This window comes from Macrobrachium rosenbergii, chromosome 27 (genome assembly GCF_040412425.1).
Source record: "Macrobrachium rosenbergii isolate ZJJX-2024 chromosome 27, ASM4041242v1, whole genome shotgun sequence".
Taxonomy (NCBI): domain Eukaryota; kingdom Metazoa; phylum Arthropoda; class Malacostraca; order Decapoda; family Palaemonidae; genus Macrobrachium; species Macrobrachium rosenbergii.
The window spans coordinates 7,303,475-7,325,615 of record NC_089767.1 but is presented as its reverse complement, the minus strand read 5'-3'; the positions used below and the strand labels follow the sequence as shown (position 1 = coordinate 7,325,615).

At 39.8% G+C, this 22,141-nt stretch overlaps 1 protein-coding gene and 1 long non-coding RNA gene across 10 annotated transcripts in view; both read right to left on the bottom strand.

The window, feature by feature from the left end:
- Positions 1 to 571: 571 nt before the first annotated feature.
- Positions 572 to 4,079, bottom strand: LOC136853250 (uncharacterized). The gene is made up of 2 exons (XR_010857394.1): positions 3,880 to 4,079; positions 572 to 1,075 (listed from the first exon to the last, which is right to left on the bottom strand). It is a non-coding gene; the product is annotated as an uncharacterized lncRNA (long non-coding RNA).
- A 7,348-nt stretch (positions 4,080 to 11,427) lies between these two features.
- LOC136853388 (serine-rich adhesin for platelets-like) overlaps positions 11,428 to 22,141 on the bottom strand; it is a 54,462-nt gene continuing 43,748 nt past the window's right edge. For 8 of the 9 annotated variants that reach the window (XM_067128835.1, XM_067128836.1, XM_067128837.1 and 5 more), the window contains 3 exons: positions 21,353 to 21,530; positions 20,813 to 20,961; positions 11,428 to 16,706 (listed from right to left, as the gene is read on the bottom strand). In XM_067128835.1, coding sequence (XP_066984936.1) covers positions 16,623 to 16,706; positions 20,813 to 20,961; positions 21,353 to 21,530 — 411 coding nt within the window. In that variant the 3' untranslated portion in view covers positions 11,428 to 16,622. The remainder of the gene's footprint in view (positions 16,707 to 20,812; positions 20,962 to 21,352; positions 21,531 to 22,141) is intronic. The other variant, XM_067128839.1, reaches the window with a different exon arrangement.

Sequence of the window (22,141 nt, the reverse complement as noted above, 5' to 3'; positions counted from 1 at the left end):
CTTGAATTTAAAGTCAATGGCCCCTTTGGTGGGCTTGTTCCATATGAATAGGCATCATCTTCTGTATAATAATAATAATAATAATAATAATAATAATAATAATAATAATAATAATAATAATAATAATAATAATAATCAGAAAAAAAAATTGACTTACCAATTTCAGAGACTGACTCCTGCGCTATCGTGAAGGTCAATTTGCTCTCCACCTGGTTCCTGCTCGACGTCGTTTAGGTGTAAACAGCAGTCGTTTCAGTACACCCATAAAGTCAATTCGATACAACCCAGTTAGTTTCCGCAGAGACAATTTAAACACTAAAATCGGATTTCTTCAAGCATTCACGATTTTTTTTTTAAATCGAAATCATCACATTTGAATGATATTTCTATGTACTCATCTAGCACATACCCACAAATTTATCCCTAACTATATTAAACTTCACATCATTCAGATTTCAAGTACGTTTTACAAACAAACCAGACGCACAGTCAATTACTTATTAATTTCCATATTTTATGACTTTTTGATTTTGCTGTTGCTTTTACCGCCTCATAATAATTTTGTGATTCTAATTTAATAACAATGGTTTAACCTACCATGTTGATTTCTCAAATAAAAATATCCAAGGCTATAATTGATATAGTACTGATTTTGCTGTACTAATTTACAACAACAAAGTACTAAATAAAGAACACGCTGAGGCAAACGTTCCTAAAAACAAAAGACTGACAACAGCGTCTACTCCAGAGTTGAATGTCGCCCTGACACTAATCATTCCAAAGTACGTTTGTTGTAACAGACCACGTAGCAAAATCCGCTCTATTGAGGGGCATTTTTCAGTTCTTTCTCTGTCAAAGGATGGGGTTGACTGGTTTATCAAAGGCTTTATATGAATTCAGCATTCTGCAAATAGAGAAGTGCTTTGTTACATGCGGCATAATGTCAGGGAAGTACATTTTTTCTGTTTTATTTGACTGAACTCTGAAAAGGTCTTGAGCTGTATTTAACTGTCTTCACGGATGTACTGAAACGACTTGGACCGAAATGGCTGTAGACCCTGGAGCGAACCATCGCCTGTAACAAAAATTTTCTACATTAAGTACTTATTACAGGAAACGGCTCGATAAAAATAATATTCAGGATGAGTATGTCTCCAATTAACGAGAAAAAAAGACATTGGAGTCCCTTAATTTATACAGCTACGGGGCCATGAAAATCACTCTCTGTTGTTTGTTATAATAAAGAACTGCGTTCTTATCAAGAACGACCTCAGCACTGGCTCTCAATGTTTCACCATGACACTGGACAACAGTTATTGATGTTAAATATGATCCTGAATTTATTCAATGGTCAAGATTCTGGACAAATTGGCAAATTCTAAGAGAATGGTAGGCAGTGTCATTTCCTTCATATATAGAAAATAATTTTTAATATACAATGTGTCAAGATTTAACAGGGTTTATTTCAGCTGCCTAATGTGATGAGAGAATATTGCCTGGAACATTTCACATTCAAGGAACAGCCCTATGACAATAATCACTCACTCAACAAATCATTCGCCGCCTTTTCTTAGGGTTTTTGTTTCACCTGGGCAACTGGTACAGTGAGGATAACAAATAATTTCAACAAAGGTAATTTCCCCTCAGCATTCATCTAAATTTCACAGACTAGGACTGGTCAAGAAATGCAAAACAAAAGGCCACATTAATTTTAGATACTTCTGAAAATTGAATACCTTAAAGATGAACTGCATAAACTTTAAACTTTATTTTCAATGAGGAATATTTTAAACAAACGTTTGGTATAGCAATGGGAAACCCACTTTCGCCTTTCTTTCAAATTTATATAAGGAGTTTTTTGAATGCCTGTACATCCCCAAGATTTTCCATTTTCCTGTAACATGGCACTGTTACACTGATGATATTTCGGCCATCATACCCACAGATTTGGACGTAAACAACATATTGGCTCAAACTCGAGGGAACCTTTTAATTATAAATGTAGTATTTATTTATATGAAAAGACAAATACTTTGAAATGTGATTAAGATTTAGATATCTCAGACAAGAACGAGATTATTATTCTTTTTTTTTTCGTCTGACATGCTAAATCAGTTAATCCGCAGGTAATAAGCTGGCCAGATTGTTCGCTTGTATTCTCACTGAGCGGTCTTTAAGGTCTGATGTCCGAAATCTTTTGATGTCGTTACGATGCACTGGATGGAGACCTTCTCTTGCGCGCCACTTTCGTTTGGCTCGACTATAGTGGTTTAGGTGCTGGTAAATGGAACTCAGAACAACTTGGATACAATAACAACTGTTATCATTATATACCTAATACTGGAGAAGGAACACACTAACAGCTATCCAAGGAAGCACTGCCTCTCTTACACACTAACAAAATGCCTCCGCAAAGGCAGGAGGCATAAACAGTGAAGTCATATTCTCTAAGCACACAACCTAAAATGAATGGGTGCTTTCTCGACCTTCTTAGCCTGATGCTTCCCCCACACAAAACCCCGGTTCCTAAAGGGGGCCCCCCCCCTTCCCGTTAGTAGTTTTCCTGTCGTTTCTTTTCGTTGTGACACCAAATACAGCAGTGATTTTATTCCAAATATCAAACGCACAAGGAGCTTTTTTCTTTCGTTTCCTATAGCTTTTGGTAGATCTAAGTAATAGATACACAGCGGGTATTTAGCGAGAAATGGCAGTTTCTTATAGTATTTTGGTTGCTTATTTACAATTTAACGTTATTTTTTGGGGGTCGGCTGTAATTAACCTGTAATTAACCCCTGAAGTCCATCCAACAAGGGGCTTCCATACGCGATCTTCACAAGACAGAGCACAGCTACGTCTGTTTTGAACGGTTCATATCCCGTCCGGCAAGTGCAAAACTTGTTAACGTATGGTTACCAGCCCCCCCCGGGGCAGTACTAAACACGGCGAAGGTACATTCCATCTGGCCGACGACAAACAAATACACCGCCAGTGTCAGAAGCCCTACAAGTGTAGAAAAACCAGTTCCCAGGGTACTACACTAGCCGGACGGACGGGATACGAACCGTTGGAAACGGATGTATATACCCGTGCTCTGTCTTGTGAAGATCGCGTATGGAAGCCCCTTGTTGGATGGACTTCAGGGGTTAATTACAGGTTAATTACAGCCGACCCCCAACCAAAATACTATAAGAAACTGCCATTTCTCGCTAAATGCCCGCCGTGTATCTATTACTTAGAAAGAAATACCAAGCTTTCTTTTTGGCGGAAAACTGGGCGCGCCGCGGACGCTCACGCGCTACTGACTCTCGTCCCTAAGGAGCCGATCCTAAGAGCAGTGCCCCTCTGATGCATGAGCTGGTGCAGTTACGGGACCAGAGGGGCTAGGCTAGCCACAGCCCCCTGGGGCAGGGGTCAGGGGACGACAGGTTGGCCGAGAGGAATTAGGGATACCCCACTGGGTCTGCCGAAAAATTCTGGCCCAGCCAAAGAACACAGGGGCCTAAGTTAGGTTACTAGCCTCAAATGACAGTGAACGACTGGCCCCAATGGGGCTAAAGAACACGGGGCCTAGTCTATTCCTAAAACTGGCAGCCATTCTAAGGTTAAATGACAGTGAGCAACTGGCCCGGGGGGAGGCTGGGGGGCTAGGGGGGATTCAGGGGGGGGCCAAAACCTAGTCACAGCCCCCCCTGGGGTAGTCTCGGACAGGCTGCCAGCGTAAGACAAGACGTTTTTAGGACAGTTTTAGGACCGGGCTCATAAATTGTTCCTATTTAATAATAATTAAAAAAACCTACTTAATTACAATTACGTCTCTTTTAGGCCTTAAAAACTTATGTAAATTAACGTAATTATTAAAATGAAAAGAAGAATTATTACCGTTATTCTTATGATTTCTCGGCTAAACACAACAGCAACAAGACTTTAGTAGTTGTAGTAGTAGTAATAGAGAGGCCTCCCTATGGAACGGCCCCTCATTTGCGTGTTCTATTTCACCTTTGCTTTGAGTTTCTTTAATTAAGTATATTTAAATATATTTTTCCCGTGCAGTTCTTGAGGATTCCAGCCTTCGAAATGCATTCCAGTGCAGTTCTTGAGGATTCCAGCCTTCGAAATGCATTCCAGTGCAGTTCTTGAGGATTCCAGTCTTCGAAAAGCATTCCAGTGCAGCTCTTGAGGATTCCAGCCTTCGAAAAGCATTCCAGTGCAGTTCTTGAGGAACTCTCACAGGTTAGAGTCAATGGCTGCTCGGAGGCGCGAGGCATAGCCGAGGATCTTCCCAACCTACGCATCAGGAGGAGGAACTCTTACCCAATGAAATATCTTCAATTTCTTAAGTATTTCAGTTATTCTCTGTTAGGATGCATGCAGGACTTCAATTTATTATGTATCCCTTACAAAGGAGTTAGGAAAAGACGAGTGATTGAAAATTCAGGCATTCAGCTGCCTAACGGCCGTAGGCATGACGTAATGAAGACGTCACCACGATAACAGAAAATAGAGTTGATTATAAGTTAAACTAAACTAAAGCAATGTACAACATTTGCTCCTCTCTAAATGAAAACACAAAATAAAACGATATGTTCCTCTCTACATGAAAACACAAAATAAAACAATATTATAGTGGAAGAATAACCTTGGCAATCATTTACAATGCCCACACACCATAACATCTCTAATATTCGTCATAACCATAACGTATCACAGGTTTTCTATTTTATTTCTAGCTGAGCGCCTGATAGGAGGCACATCTGCTACGGGAAAATCACTAGAGACCCTAATAGTTGGCGCACTTATGTTATTGTGAGGCGAAACATTGATAGGGGACCCAACAGAAATATAAGGCTGCATTATTGGTTGATGAGAAGGTAATTCATTATAGGATGATAAACAACTGGACTGCTTTTCTTTTGCTCTGAACCTACGATTGACAATAGTTGATTACAGTGTCGTTTCCATATGACATCTAATTCCTGAACATGAACATTATACACATTTACACCTAATTTCTGAACAACTGTACCATGGAACCATTTCGGACCATCTCTCAAGTTAAGTGCCAGAACTTTATCACCTACCTCAAACTGATTTATTTGTTTGAATTCACAAGAAGGTTTATTAGCAACATATTTAGGGTTTATTCTATCTTTGACCGATGCAAACTTTCTATTATTCAAGGACACTGATGGGGGAATGTTAGTAAGAGAATGTGAAACGGTACGGTAATGGAATAAAACTTGAGCTAACCGTGTTTTGAATGATTCACCACTTTGATATTTCTTAAGCAAATCTTTTACAACCCTTACCCCACCTCTCTCCGCTTGACCATTACTTGGTGGTGAATAGGGAGGAGGAGTTATATGAATAATACCATTATTCTCCAGAAACTGTTTAAATTTATTATTAGTGAAACACGAAGCATTATCTGATACGAGTGTGTCACACAACCCATCACGTGAAAACACCAAACGCAAGGCGTCAATTGTTTCATCTGCATTTGTACTATGCACTATTTCCACTTCTATATACTTACTAAGTGCATCTACAACAATAAGACATGTATGAGATTCGTAGAAAAAATGGTCTATGTGAACACGAGACCAAGGCCTCGGGGGAGTAGGCCATATTACATGTTGATTCTTACTTGGTCTTGCTTGAACAGACTGACACAACTCACAATTTTTAACCAGCCTTTCAACATCATGATCCATGTTAGGGTACCAGATAAGAGAGCGCACAAAAGATTTCATACTACACATTCCTGGATGGCCTACATGAAATTTCTCTAATCCCACTTGGCATAAAGAATGAGGAATTAAAACACGATTCTGATACAGAATGCAGCCTTTCATAATAGACATATCCTTCAGAACGTTCTTATATGGGAATAAGTTAGACTTAGCATTGATAGGAGCACCATATTTTATACAAAATGCTTCAATTCAGATAAACTTTCATCCTTATCTGTCTCCTTTTGAATTTCAACACAGGTTATATTCATCAGAGAGGGAATTTATATACAGTAAAGACTAGTTCATATGGCTCACAATCATGACCATATTCAGGTAGAGGCAGTCTACTTAAACAATCACTGTTGACATTATCTGTGCTTTTGAATATTCAAAACAATAATTAAACTGAGCTAGTCTTAGATACCAATGCTGTAACCTAGCAGAACATGTGAAAGGTTGTATGGGAGAACAGGTTGCTGATCATTCCTAATGATGGAATTTGAACCAAGAAGAAATTCTCTGAATTTTTCACTCCCAAACACCACAGACGATGCTTCTCTTTCAAGATTTGAGTAATTATGTTCCGCATTGTTCAGAGTACGGGACGCAAATTTTACAGGGAGCCACTGAGAGTACATATCTTTACATTGCATCAGTACAGCAGCAGCAAGCCCATATCCTGAACTGTCTGTTTCCAACAAGGTTTCATAACCTGGATTATACAACTGTAGAACCCTGTGAGATGTGAACAATAACTTAACAGTATCAAAGCACTTCTGTTGTTCTTGATTCCATATAAATCTTGCATTTTTACACAATAATTTATACAATGGGGCAAACTCCTCAGTGAATTTAGGAATAAACCGTTTATAATAGTTACAAAGTCCCAAGAATGCTTGTAATTGCTTCAAGTCTTTGGGTGCAGGGGCATCAACAATGGAACGCACTTTTCCAGGGTCAGTATGCACCCACCCCCTTACTATTGAAAACATGCCCTAAATAATGCACCTCATCTGTAAAAAAGGAACATTTATTGTTATTAACTTTGATACCAGCTATTGTGCTGAGAATCTGTCGGGTATTGAGCAATATTCGCTAACAGGGTAGAACTTTGATGTTTTTACGAGATATATTACCTTTTAGATGTTTAGGATTGCCTTTCATGAATTCAGTATATGGATAGGGTTATCGGGTAATTTTTTATTGGGTAGAATTTTTATGAATAGTTCCTTAGAGTTAGTGGACATGATAGTGGGTTGACTGTGGAAATTCCAGGTAGCAACTTGGAACTGTTTCACATTGAGAACATATGGCCTTTGCACTAGTAGTCTTATTGGTTCAGTAATAATGTGGCATGGGGAATAAACGAGTTACTTTTTGATATGACTGTCGATATGACTGACTTACGAAAAACACCACTTCCTCCAGCGGAGCTGCTGGAATAGCTTCACCGTCCTCAATAATATATGGGAAACTGTCAACGATAGATCTGCACTTTCGTGAGAAGATCCAGGGTTTTGGAGAGATGTCAGGCAGGACGTCTACAGATCGCCGTAGTTGCTGGGAGACGTTGGGTTGGCGCAAAAGGATTCGCGAGCGCCACATTCAACATGGGATTGTGCAGTCGCAAGCCATTCATCTTGGTCGGATCGCTGGGAAATACCTTCACCGTTGGCATGCGAAATCACAGGCCATTCAGAGTGGTGAAATTACCAGGAATGCAATGATCTCAAGTATTGCGTTTCTTAAAGAACTGATTGTGATATAATATCAGTGTTACAAGATATATATAATTTTTGCATCTAGTGTTGGAGACAACGTTGCAGTCGGGTACTACTGAACTTTCGATTAGACAATTATCGTAACTAAGGTGGGGACACCTATAAGTAGGTGGACCGAGCTCCTGTAACTGGTCACGAAGGTGACCTTTGAAAAGAATGTATCAGCCTTTTGAGAGATCATATGACTGAACACAGCATGTAATAAAATGCTTGAGTGTCGTTCGCATACCACAAGAAGTCAATGTTCGCAGAAAACTCTTGCCGGCAAAACACGTGGAGTGGAAATGCGATTTCAGCTTAGAATGTTCTAGAAGGTGATCCGGTTATAGATCTGGATTTGAAGAGAATATCACTGCGTTTTTTTCCCCCTCGTTGAGTGTCTAGGTACGTGTGTGACCAAGTACCTCGTGACGCCTTGTTTTACAGAAGGTGTGTCTTATCGTACCTTGAACTCGAACGATGTCACGAGAGTGTGTTCATATGTGCGTTGCAAAACCAATATAATGGGAGTGTTTCATAGAATGAGTGGGCAATACGATCCGTTCTGAGTATCGTTAATATGTGAACTGTGCCAAAGGGAAGCACACAGATGGAGTCTGTGTTCCAGAGGACTTTCGTGAAGTGAGTATAACTCATAAAACATTTTAGATTTTTCTTACAGACTCTGGAGAAAGGCTTTATCCCTGTTGCAGTGAAATATTGTGTTTCTGCATTTTTCACATTTTCTGGTTTTTAATATAACGCTTGTCTCTTACAGGTATTCCTTCCTTCTCTTTCTCCACGTTCCTCTTCAAGGAAGGGAGTGGTGTGACATTGAATCATTTATGAAATGACCTTTAACATGTATTGAGTGACCTCTTATGATTCGGATGACAGATGAGTTATTTCTGTATTTCCTTCTAAATAATTGGGTGTCTGTGTTTTGGATCTTATCCAGAAGATTCTCATACTCATGTTGAATCATTCGATTTCACTCTTTCGTAGCTTATTTGAAGTTATTTACGTTATTTTTTGTCAATAAAGTTTTTAGTTTTGTAACCTAGTATCTCATTCCAGTAGACCTTAGAATTTAGTCATGGGCAATGAATAACTTATGATGTGAAGATGACAGATCAGTTGACACAGCAAGTCGGCTCTCGCTACCATACAGAGACACCAACTTCTGTTTTTAAAACAAAGACTCAAATAAAATATAGGCCTCGAAAATCGGGCCTATAACAAATGCATCATCAGGGTTCTGTACAATAAATAGCGACCAATAAAAAGTATATGGATTAAAATGAAACCAATAAAAAGTATTTAATTAAAATGAAACCAAAACTTCATACATACGTAAAAGTACACTCACGACTGACAAAGTTACACAGAAAATTAAAAGCACATATGTTGATTAAAAGTTCAGATAAAAATACAAAAAAAAAGATACCAAAAAAATTACAAAGTTAAGAAATATTTGAGGAGCACTGGAGGTGGACCTACCATGGCAAGAGATAAACGAACACTAAAAGAATCTAAACAAAAACAACAGGTTAAGAAAGGTACAAGGGCGTGGAGGTGGACTGGGTGTTCAACTGTGGAACAAGCTGTTTGATGAAGAGACTCTCGAGGATCAATAATTCGTTTGGGCTGGATTTTGACCCACAATAATGAAATTGTCATATTTATTGGGAACTTTACATTTTTTGCTATGTTCACGGATACTGGACTGTTCAGGGTTTGATAGTGAACATCCAGTCTGGAAACTAACTCCCTTGTGGCAGCAGTCTGTGCGAACCCTCATCATCCTCAAAAGAGCAAACGTAGTCATTGAGATCAAGACTTTCAAGGCGTTGGAACAAGAAGACACATCACGCCTTCTCAGCGTCATCCTTCCAAGGCGAAGAAAAGCATTTTGGAAATGGCACCACTAAACAAAACCAACGATGACCTCTGTAACCTGTTTAGAGATGAAACATCCAAGAGTCTTCTGAATATTGAGAGGCAGAACTACTTTAAAAGAATGGATGTGTACTTGGTTTCTGCAATGTAACAGAGAAAACCAGCAAGTTAAATATTTAAAAGATAAATAGTACAATTAAAAATGTTTTCCAGCAGAAAATCTGAAGCTTCTCCTCCAAGTGGGAATGAATAAATGATGAGAATTTCAAAGACGTCTCCATTTGTGCGATTGTTATCATTGGAGAAAGGGTCTCTTAGCCTGTACCTTGTTCTTGAACATCTATAGTCAACTAGCACCCACTTTATAACTGCGATGATTCACTTGTGAAGACCGACTGAAATTTCAAGGCAGAAATGATGACAGCTAGAATCACCTCCGAGTTGCATTCCAGTTTACACTGGAGTCCCCTTATCCACTATGTTCTTACACAATGGCAAATCTTGCAGCTCACTCACACAAACCCCACACTCAGTATTATGCATTCAGGGGACACTGAGGCTCGTGTCTGCTTGGAAAAACATGCCAAGTATTCAATCATGGATTGCTAGCCTGTGCATTGCTGCCTCCTTGCTGAATGACCCTACAGATGAAAATTCACTGCGCTGTGGACAATACTATATAACTGCCACGACAATAAACAAACTTGCACTACGTAATTTTTAGTCAAAAGACAACGAGGGAACACTGCAACCAATCTTATTCAAGGCCTAGACCTTAGACTCTCTCTTCAAGGGCTTAGTGGGAAAGAAGACTGTGTCATGAGTTAAGGAGTGAAACCATGTTAACATGGAGTCATACTCCTTTTACCTGTAATGATGAACTCCCAGATTATAGTAGCCAAGGGTCGTAACCCAAGAATTACCTCCCCCTGAATTCAGATGAACCAACCCTCCGAGAATATTTCCGTCAAAGCAGTCCACACTCTCTTCTGAGTGGCTGATGTCACCCACAATTCTCAAAATTAGTTTTCAATGCAAGCACTTTCCCTACCAGGATTCCTTATATTTAATCTAAGTAGAAAATTTTGACAAATTTGGAAATGCTGATGCTATACACGTAAAATGGTGTTTGTTATCAGTACTTGGATGTGGCAGTCACAGAAGTTGGGTAGCATGATGGAGGAAAACTTATAAAATAAGAAAAAAATAAAATAATGAGAAAAAGAAATCAAGTGAAGCGACTTATTTAGGTTTAAATAAAGGCATCTGTTTTTTCCTGATTTGAAAGCCCTCTCTTGCCCATTACGCATTCTATGGTGATGCCATGTGACTTCAGCAGTGCAATCTCTCATAGAGGATTTTTTTGTCATTTCGAGATGAATTACAGGGCATACTGTATACAGCAGGGTGTGTAAAACACCTCATTTTTGCAAACATCTCATATAGTACATATATTATTTGACGTTCTATTTTATGCATGGAATTTGAATCTACGATTTTTTCTTTATACAGATGGTATTGGGACAAAACACCTGCTTAAGTCAAAACAAATTACGCTATATTAACAAGTTATATTAACACCTCTCAGGTGCAAACAATATTTGGCGGTTTAAATAGACTGCTATCACTCTCACTATTGGCCTTAAAAATGAATTCCAATCACAGCAGTAGTATCCCTTCTTGATATATCGAGACAGTAAAAAGAGAATTAGAGGGGCTGAACAGCAAGACAGAGTAAACTAAATGAATTACTTTAAAAGAGGAAACTCTGATCTTGAATTAAGAGAGGCAACATAGGTTTGAACAGCAAATTAGAAGCTAATGAAATATGAAATAAGACGGAATACTAATGAAGAACAGGGAAAAAGGCACTGATACTTTGTTAACCCAAAGGCTAGGACCCAAGTCCAGGTGTGACTTTCCAACAAAGAGCAGGCCCTCAAGTACTGGGCTCTTTCTATTGAGTCCTAGGCCCTATCCCTAATGCCAAGGTTGCTGGTACTAAGAGTGTGATGGCCTGTGAAATAAGACACTTCTTTAATAGATTAAAACTTTATTTTCTGAAAATCTACAAAATATTTATAAGTATTTACAAAACCTGGAAAACTACAGTTCATATACAATTACTGTAAAAAGATTTTCTTATCAATTTAGAATAAAAGTTGGAAAATCCTTAAGTTTTAGTTAACTGGAACTGCTGTACTGTAAACGCCTTCAGCTAATCTACATGTACTGTTGTAAATGTGTTTATGTAATCTACATCTTGATTGAAATCAGACATGCATAAAGTACCCAAAGGACAGCCAATGAAAACTACTGTCAATCTTTACTCCAAATTCTAAGAAATATCTTATGCTGAAAAGCACTACTTCAAATCTGAATGCTCTGTCAAAACTTCGTAATATTTAACTGTGCATATCAGCTTAGTGAAAATGAAATCTACTACTCATGATAGTCTCATCTGAGATTTATAATCCAGTATAAAAAGGTTAAAAGAAATATGCAACACAAGATGGTAACAAGTAATCAAATGGAGTCTGCCTAATGTAAGGAAAAAACTATCAAAATAGTTTGATGACAATACAGAAATCATGAAAAGTGTTGAATCTACTATCAAGAGACCACAACTGTGCAACATTGGCATAAATAGTTAAGGTGTAAAACACAACGATACTTGAGGCATACGTATATCAAACTACAAAATTCAGATTAACATGAAAATATCGCACATTTTTAAAGTAATTTGCATTTTCCCCCAGGTATTCAAACTAGTCTTACATGTAGGAGCAGTCCTGTGAGCAAGCTGTAATCAGTCATTGACACATTAACCAGTGGTAGGCGGAAGAGTGGGCCATCAAGCACATTTTCCTTCAGCATCAGAAACTACGCAGTGTGTTTGAGGTGGAATTATGACACAAGGCTCTAGTTTGTATAGCTATAAAACATACAAATTACTTTAAGAATGAGTGATTTGCTCCTATGGAAATACGAACCTTTTCCTTTTATCCAGAGAACTCGCTCTTTAAGCAGTAAGACAGTCTCTCATTTGAGTGGCATGTTGAATTTTCATTTGTATACATCATGCTGGTCAAGACATGTGCAGAAGAGCAATGATCCCTGTAACCTCCTATACAATCTGGCATAAGGATGCAAGAATCACAGAGCCCTGAGTGAGATGTGACTGAACTTTCACTCTAGGAAACGTTGGAGAATTCAATGGTGTCTGAAGATAGGGTAGCCCAAGTCAGCTGGTATCTGAGTCAATCATTAAACTGATTGATTCAGACTATAGCTTTATCACTGACCCCACCGTCCCGTTAAAAGGGAAAATGGAGGGAGTCGCACCTTATGGGCTAAACCTCTAAGATAGGATGACCGGTTGTGAAGTCTTCTTGAACTGTGGCCCATCCAACACATGCTCAGCCTAACTGCTGCTTTGCAAGGGAAGGGAGAGAGAGCCAGTCGCTTACTCATTCAACCTCCAGCCTTGTGCCATTCAAACATCTAAGATGAGATGCTTTTTGTCCGAGAGGAGCAAGGAGACTACAAAACTTGTTGAGCAGTCACCACGGCCCTAAGGAGAAAGGTCCAAGGACATGTGGACAATGTACCTAGGGTAAAACAAGGTAAATGTAGAAAAGTAGTCTGGTGCCACCAGACACCTACCCTCAATACCTATGAACTGAAATTTCTCTGAACATTTTAAGATGGACCAATGCCCCTGCCTTTGTAAGCTCTCACCTGGACTGGATGACTGTCTTCCTCACATGACATCATACTGTATATCTGCTCCATTTAACCAGAAAGACAGGGTGTTCTGGGCACCAACACCTTGTGCCTGTTGGTACTACAAAGACACCCTGACACTCTGACCTAGGAGGTTGGGTTTTCAAAGCCAAAGGTTCCCAGCTGACAAATTCTTAGAAGAAACAAACAATTTCTGAGTTTGCCACAAGCTTATGAACAAGAACAAGAACCCCAATCCTGTGAAAGCTAGAAACGATACAAAAGGACATGCAACTCATCAAAATGCTATGAAGAAGCTAAGGCTTGCAGAACAATTCAGGTACTAATTGGTACCCAAATTGGATTGCAGAGTCACCTCCCTATCGGAAAGCCAAAGTTAATGAGGTAAGCAAAATTGTTCAAAGTTCCTGTGAGCATGGACAAGCTGACTGAGAAGTAAATGCCCTCCCCCACAGGGACTGAGAGAAGCTTGTCTTGAAGAATGCTGGCAAGTAAATTTGTAATCTACTGCAAAGCAGTTCTAACAGGAAAGCGACCCTGTCTGCAACACTAATCGGAGAAGATGGCCCATTACCTGGTGCACACTAGTTGAGGCTACCTCAAATGTGTGGCATACAGAGAAGAGTGGGCTAAAAGGTGAATCCCTGGGTACCTCAACCAGAAGACTAGCAGATCAAATATAACTGACCAAGGGACCAATAAGAAACAACAAGAGTTATCTGAGACATAGAGTGACAAAACACTTATTTGATCACTCAGCAAATCAGAATGATAGGGAAAAGGAATGATATGAAGAAGTCCTAGGGGGCACTGGGAGGCATAACCCATGGAGCATCAGACTTTTCCCAGTTTATCACGATACTCATTTTATGATAAAAAGCAAGGAGGCAGTCTCTGCTCTGGAACAACTGCGCCTCTGAGGAGACAAGAACTACCCAGTCATCCAGGAAACACAGCAAGCATATTCCTTGTAAATGGGCCAAAGCTGACATTCAGGGTTTGTCAATCTGCAGCACAGGGCTTTGAATTGGTAGATAGCCTCATTGAGGACAAAGTGGAGGTACACCCTGGAGACTGAAGGATGGGCAACTTGAAGTACATGTCTTTCATATCCAAAGAGAGTACAGTCTAACGCCACCCTCTCTGATGGATTCCAGCGATGAACACGCTGTTTCCTTTTTGAACAGCGTCTGAGGAGCAAACTCACTCAAACAAGAGACTGATAACCTGTCTATCCAGCACATTCTTCTCCAACTCCCCTTCACCTCTACCAACAGGGCCAGAGCTTTAGGAGAAGTAGGTCTTTGACAGTAAATAAGATAGGGGAGAGTGTCAGCCTTTGAAAGGTAGTCTATAACCATCCTGGAGGACACAGACTACTAAAGGCTTCGTCCCCCGTCTCTGCTATATTACACAACGGCATGACAGACATCCTGCTACTTGTGGCACCTGGAGAGGGGTACTATCAATCTCAGCATCCTCTTCCCGTCTTTCCTAGCCTGAGCTGGGGTTGGGGTTGGGGTTGTCTTGGTTTCATGGAAGGGAGGCCCCTCCTGACTCAGGACACAGAAAGGGTGACTGTGGTTTTCTTTGTGGTTTAACAAAGGGGCAGTGGTTGCTTCCCCAAAATCACGAAACTCACTCTGAGTCAAATGATCTCCAGAAAAAACCATTCCAGCTCTGCCTAAAGGGGTTCTGAAGGAGAAGAGCCCTCAGGTCCTAACAGATTTCCCAAAGCCCTTTTGAGAGCTCATGGACTGTAAACATAAGCAATGAGACCTAGCAGTATCAATCAGTGAATAATGATTTGAGGATGACTTGTAAGTATTCAAAATGTTGTTCAACATTCCCGTAGACTTTCATGTGATAAGTTGAGGTTAATTTGTAATCACTCAAAACCATAGTCCACAAGCTATAGACTTTTGTATGATCAGTCAAAACCAAACTAGTAGAAGATATGGGTGAGCACTCCTGTGTGTTATGCAGATCAGGAATCTTGGACAAACCAGGAATACTACAAGTTTCTAAACAATTACATTTGTGTCTTGCCACAATACTCCGTGGTATCATACTGTTGTGACCTTCCGTGCACGAACACTGTGAGGGATCACGTGTGTGTGTGTGTGTGTGTGTGTGTACATTGGCAGTTCTGTGTGAACCAGGTCCCACCTGAGGGTTTGCACAATTATGCACATACAAATTAACTTGATACCCTAAGTATTGTAGAGTAGCAACCTGTTACATGTGAGCTTTCTGTCTGCATGCACAAGGCCCATGGATCATACGTGCATCGAGCAAGAAATTAGAACCAACTTTCTCCAGCATAACTTAGCTGAATTATGAAATGGGAAAGAGTGTGGGACAGTTGTCATGTCTCAAGAGTAAAAGGAGAGACATTAGTTCATGAGCATGCTTAAAGATTCTGGTGTAGAATGCCATTGCCAACCCCTAAAAAAAGGAAGCTCATTCAAAGTCTAATGGAACTTCTTGTGAGAGGGCTTCTTAGACTTCTTCTTTTCCCTCTTCCCATGAAAGGAAGAAGCAGATGATGAGAAGGATAGTATGAGTCTGACAGGGATGAGCAATAAGATAGGCTCCTGCACTTCTTTACCTTGCTTTACCCATGAGTCCTACTTTCCAGTAAATGCATTGAGGCAAGAAGCAGTGACAGGTGAGTATAGCCTGTACTCAGTCTGGAGGCTCAACGGTGCCGAGCTCCTTAGCAGGAACAGACGCAGGTGTAACGAGCAAAAATGTTTGTCAGCACTCCACCAAAGCCAACAAAGAAACACTGGTAGGTTGTGGCCTACAAACACAGGCCACTGTTTCACCTGAGGAGAGTTAAGCATGAGCACCTGGTTTCCTCTTCTCATGAGCATAACACCCTAACTAGCCAGAGGAGAACAATCCCCTAGCTAGCAAGAGGTGAATGAACAGGAGAGAGAGAGAGAGAGAGATGCCAGACCTCTCCACTACAAAGGAGACTAGCTAGCACACTCCTACATCCAGGCAGAATAAAATACTGGTTACACTAATTTCAAGGACGTAAAGAGGCCAAATATTTACTTGTCCTTCAACTTTTTGTTGTTCACTTTTCTTGTTCATATCCACCTGAACAAAAAAAACACAAGAGCCACACATTTAATAAACAATGATAAAAAGAGTTTTAACTCAACAGTCAGTCAAGGCACAGAAAACGTCTTAGTTCAATTGCAGCTGAAGAAAAGGGTGTCTGATGATTGCAGATGAATGGGGGAGGGTTCCCACCACTCATCCACCTACTTCCAACAACCCATTCTAACTTGTGCTAAGGAAAACTACTACATAAAAGGCTATGGTTTACATACCCAAAGGAACAACTTAATATTAAGGTCACTTACTGAAAAATTTTTCGTTTAAGGTTTTTGATATACAGTGATAAAGAAGAGAAAAAACACTCATGATTCATCAATGAACTTTTGTAAAATCTGAATTCAAGAATATATCACTTCCTCTGTGCTGGTGTGGTCGACACAATATCCTTGTGTGCATGAGATACTTGACCCTTCAGGACCTTGTTCCTTAATTTCTGAAAGGGAAATTTGGAAAATTGTAATCATTGTACAAGATAAAATACAACAACAATAAAATTTCTTCAAAACAAAATTATTTGTTTCACAAACAAATCCATTACTTTACAGCTGCCTTAGGTGTATCCACACAAACTATCAAACACTTCACAGAGAAAAGCAAGATCCTCACGATCCTCCAGTTGCAGGTGGCAGTTGATGCCTTTAGCTCCAGTCCAGTGGCAGTCAGGCTGCAAGCCTGGCCCTGTTTATGATGTCTGGATCAGCTCTGAGATCAGAGGGGTTCGGAGATAGCAATACCTGTAATGGGTTTATATTCAAATGAATTAGCAGGATTAGAAAGTTAAGTTATCTTAGTTTAACCAAACCACTGAGCTGATTAACAGCTCTCCTAGAGAGGGCTGGCCCGAAGGATTAGATTTATTTTACGTGGCTAAGAACCAACTGGTTACCTAGCAACGGGACCTACAGCTTATTGTGGAATCCAAACCACAGTATGACGAGAAAGAAATAAATTCCTCTAATTCTTCATTGACCGGTCGGAGAGTCAAACGCTGGGCCAACAGCGTGCCAGTCGAGAGCTCTACCTACCCAACCAATGAAGAACTAGCAGAAACTGTTTATGTTGTCTGAACCAGCTGTGAGGTAAGAGAGGTTGGGAGGTAGCTAGCTATACCTGTAATGAGTTTGCATACAAAAATAAATTTAATTAAAATAATAACATGTTTCATCACTAACCCACACTTTCAAAAAACCTACATAGCTAACAGAACAGAAATTCCTCTTTATTCCCACTAACACATCCAAAGTGGAGACAAAGGAATAGTAACTAAGCTAGCCTAGGCTAGGCTATCTATAAGCTACCAGAAAATCCTACTGTAACCCCAGCTAGCATAAGAAAATATAAACTTTAAAAATTAAATAGGGCCCAAAGAATACTTATTCTGGTAGACTTTTTATAAATCTACACTACATACGTATCAACCAAAATATAAGGCACGCAAGCAAAGTGTCATTCAAGAACTTCATCACAGTAGCCTATCATAATGAAAACTGCACACCCATGATCAAATAATTATCATAAACACAGGACAATCAAAGGTATTGTATGTAACATACATACAGTAAATGTGGGGTAGTTTACAGAATGACAAGTCAGGGCTCAATCTGTTTTTCCACCAACTCCAAATGAACAAAGGTATAGCATGGTCTACGCTACCCAAAGAACCCCTTACCAAGCCAAGTTCCAAAATATTTCTCTGTTCTGAATTGACATGAGCCCTGTCACACAGCACCTTGCTCCTTTAGTTCTTAAGACAGACATACTGTGGAGCCCCAATCACGTAATTACCCAGTCACAGGAAATTAAGACCCATCCAATCTTATGCCTCATTGGCCTTGGTCATGCCCTAGCCTACTGCTGGAATGAACCAGAAAGGTATGATTCATGTGCTCGCCCATATCCGCACTCTGATCCAGATTCAGCCGTCCATTTCCATCCCAGCTTCCACAGCATGTGATGTGAATATTATCTATTGTTTCAACATATAACAAATTCAGTGCCCTAGAACTCCTAGGTACAACCACCTACTTGCCTATAAATTCTACTTGGGTAATATGCAGACATAAGGGTTATGGCTATATTATTATTATTTCACCTCCTAGCAAAAACTTCCATGGAGTCAAAGTTATTCTATGTGTTTGAAACCATCCCAAAACGAACTTGATCAATTTCCGTCAATTTGGTGATTACCAATTTTTTCCTGTGGACAGTAAAACTTTCCCAAGTCCCAAACTTGTGTATGGTGTCAGACAGCATTCTCCTGTAGTTCTTTAGTGACCATATTGTGTCACACCAATTACCCTATTACTAAGTTGCAGGAAATTTGAACCTGTGCAAAATAATAGGACACTGTCCATAAAACTATTCTGTTCCTTCACAAATACAAACCTTTGTTCTTTACAATTGGATAAGCTTACAAATGTGAGCTGGAACAGCTGTTAAAAACTTACTGAGATGGTCGTTAACTATCAACAGGTAGGGGGAGCCCCAACTACCTATCAGTCTGCATTCCTCTTTGCTTTTGGCTGCCATCAGGTACAGACATCTTTTCTTCAGCTCTCTAAGGCTAACCAGTCCAGCCAGGGTTCACAGACTGCAGGTCCACATCTCTGCCAGCACGGACCAGCAAGAAGAGGTGAGGAAGGAGTATGCAGGTGCTCTCTCACCCCCTCCCGTTCTGAAACACGATCGTTCCAGGGGTCTCAGGAATGCATTTCCACCCAATCCAGTGGCACACCCAGATAAGGCAAGATGAGGTCTCTCACTCCACCTTCCCCACTGGTAGAGGTTTTGGCCTCTCTGAAAGCTGCGACACTCTCCTCAACCCGAGAGGACATCAACACCACAAGTTGGTGATTGCCCACAGCCTAGCTCTCAGGAGAAGGCCCAGGTCTTCACTCAGTAGTATTAAACGTAGTATTAAACGATGGTTAATAGCTATGAAAACAAACTATTTTTGTTGGTTTTGTAAAAATATTCATTAATTTGATTTTTTATTGTTGTCAGCCATTGTTCACAGCCCTTGTTTTAATCATGAAGCTTTATCCGCAGCAGTTGTGGAAAGGTTCACCCCTTGTGAGGATATCTGCCTAGAGCTTTGTGAATGTGCGTCAGCTGATATGCTAGCGTGAAAACTCCTCAGAAGCCTTATGAATTACCATAACAGAGAGGGTGTTTGTTGTGGAAACCTGTAAAAGAATCCTATTTTGTGTGAAGGAGTTCCAAATATTAGATCAATGGATTCACATAATGTACTGAAAATTTTTTTGTGAGGTTGATATAATTCCTGTTGTTGGGTGATGAAACTTGAGTAAAATAAAGTTGAACTTTTCTCTCATCTCATCTGTATGTTGGAGTGTGAGGAGCTGGCTAAGTTCTTTTAGTGAAAAAGCTCAACTGAGTAAATCTTCCTTAAGTGATTTGTCTGACTCATACGTAAGGAAGATTTGTTTGATTTTGGGTATAAGTATATGTACTCACATCAATGTTCATTTTCATGTTAACAGAAAAATCATCAAGTTGTATATATTTATGAGTTGTCCTCTGCACTGATTGTAGGCTGGTATGTGATTAAGTAGGGATTGATCCAGTGAATTATCATTCACGGGAATGAAGCGGTAATTTGGGCTAGTTTTGGATTGCTTATAAATAAAGCGATCAAAAAATAAATTTAGGTTAGGTATCAATTGTATGATTTACTCCCCAAAATTGCTTAACTGGACACCTACTTTTTCAGGACACATTCAACGCTGGGTCCTAATGGAAAAAGAAACCACAATATCTCAGTTAGGCAAGGGTGCCAGGGACCGTTCATCTGTTCCTTCTATCTCTTTGGGCATTTCCGAGAGGAGGGTGGTCAGAAAGGTCCACAGATCATGTTAGGGATCGTTCGTGCTCCCAGTCTGGTCTGACGGACCATGACAAGGACCATTCGCACCCGCTGGTATGGTATGGTCCTAAGACCAGACAGATCACATGCCCAAGTGGTTGAACGATCCCCCAGGGGACTTTGAGGAATTTCCCTCTCCTGTATTAGTAAAATGATCCAGAATGACCTTAAAGATAAAATCAATACCCAATACCCAATTATCGGTGCCCGTAAGTGGAAATCGGCGCATGTCGGTGCTGAAAATTGCTAATTTTCGTCACTAGACAAGCGCCATAAAACCGAATCGTCGATAACCAAGCCCGCCAATAACTGGGGACTTTATATATATATAGTATACACACAGACATATATATATACACATGTATATATATTATTCTAATTGTAATCTTTTTATTTGGGCCACCAGATAATGCAGTAGAATGGATAATAGGGGTCAGATTGAGCAAATTACATCTATACTTAAGGAATTTGTAAGAATGTTTTCTTATGAAACCCAACTACAAGAATTTGGAATTTGGTATCACTTAGATTCTAATTTTCATTTCCTAAATACATATGGGATCTTTCTCGTCACTTGTGATTATTCAGATCTTGGAATGTCTTGCACAAAAGTCTTAAAAATTGTCAGATCTTGCATGCATTTTGCAAATTACCTGACTATACATTTTCGCTATCAATCTGTTTGTGCGGTCCTTAGCAGTGCACTGTGATCTCATCTGGTTCATACTTGCTTCTGGGAGAAGTTGGTACAGACGACGGTTCTGCTCCCGTATATCTCGGTATGAAAACAGTGGAGCGATATCTGCAAGAAACAAGATCCTCAGTAAGGCCTACTGTTGCAAAACATACAGTACATCAACCGATACAAACAGCTTTGTACAAATGATATTCTATATGATCCTGAAAGTCAGGATTCATTTGCAAAATTATTACAACTGACTGAGTGACCTCTTACGTGAATGACAAACTACATGACTACACGTCTGCAATAGTAGGAACAAGTAACTATTATACAGAAGCCCTAAGTGGTCAGAAGTAAAACTAGAGAACTATTCTTATTTCAATGTACGACACTGTCTATATTCTCAACTCTGGCTGCATTTCCTGAAAGAGGGAAAGTCCCACAATCCTTTGACAACACATCAAATAGACGTTCCACTTCAGTTATTCAGAAGTGGACATTGCATACAAACCTGGTTTATAGAGAAATCTTTGCAATGTCGACGGTGTCTGGAGGTTAGTTGGAATTTGTGATATAATGTCATGGTTTCGACTTTGGGCAACCTGACGCAGCTCCTGCTTCAAACGTATCAGAGCTCGACGTTCCCCTGCTTCCCGTACGTAGTCTGGCCTCGCTTTCAGCAAGGCTTCCTTCAAAAGAGACGAAAAAGGGAATACCATGAATTTGTTTTTCTAGCCTTTTCTGAAAATCATCGTTGTTTATCGTACTTACAATTATCTTGATGACTTTCAAGTTGATCATGATTAAGCATCCGTGAATCAGTTTAGTTTGCTGAAAAATGGGAGGAACCCATGTTAAAAAGGGAATAAATGACAAAGAATGTTAAATAATGAAGGGAAATATTTGGATGTATATTTGTAATAGTTTCCATGACAGAAGCATTTTACTAATTACAATAATAACTACTGATTGAAAATTACTATACGAAACTGTCCTGGATACTGGATACCCTGTTCTCTTTATTACGAATCAGATTAGCATCTTGTGAGAGGAGTCTTTGTAACTCATACAGAAACAGTACTGATACTCATTCCTTGATCAAACACTTTAACAATCAAACAATGTATACTGTACCCTCATATTTTACAGATTTACGTTTTGAATAGAGCAATACTTTAAATATTGGCTCGAAATTGTTCTTTACATCAGTCAGGGAAGAACAGGTTGTGATAGTATCAGCTGGCTCCTGTGGGCACCAGGAGAGTTGGAAGAATGATAAGACAGGGGGCAAGAGATGACC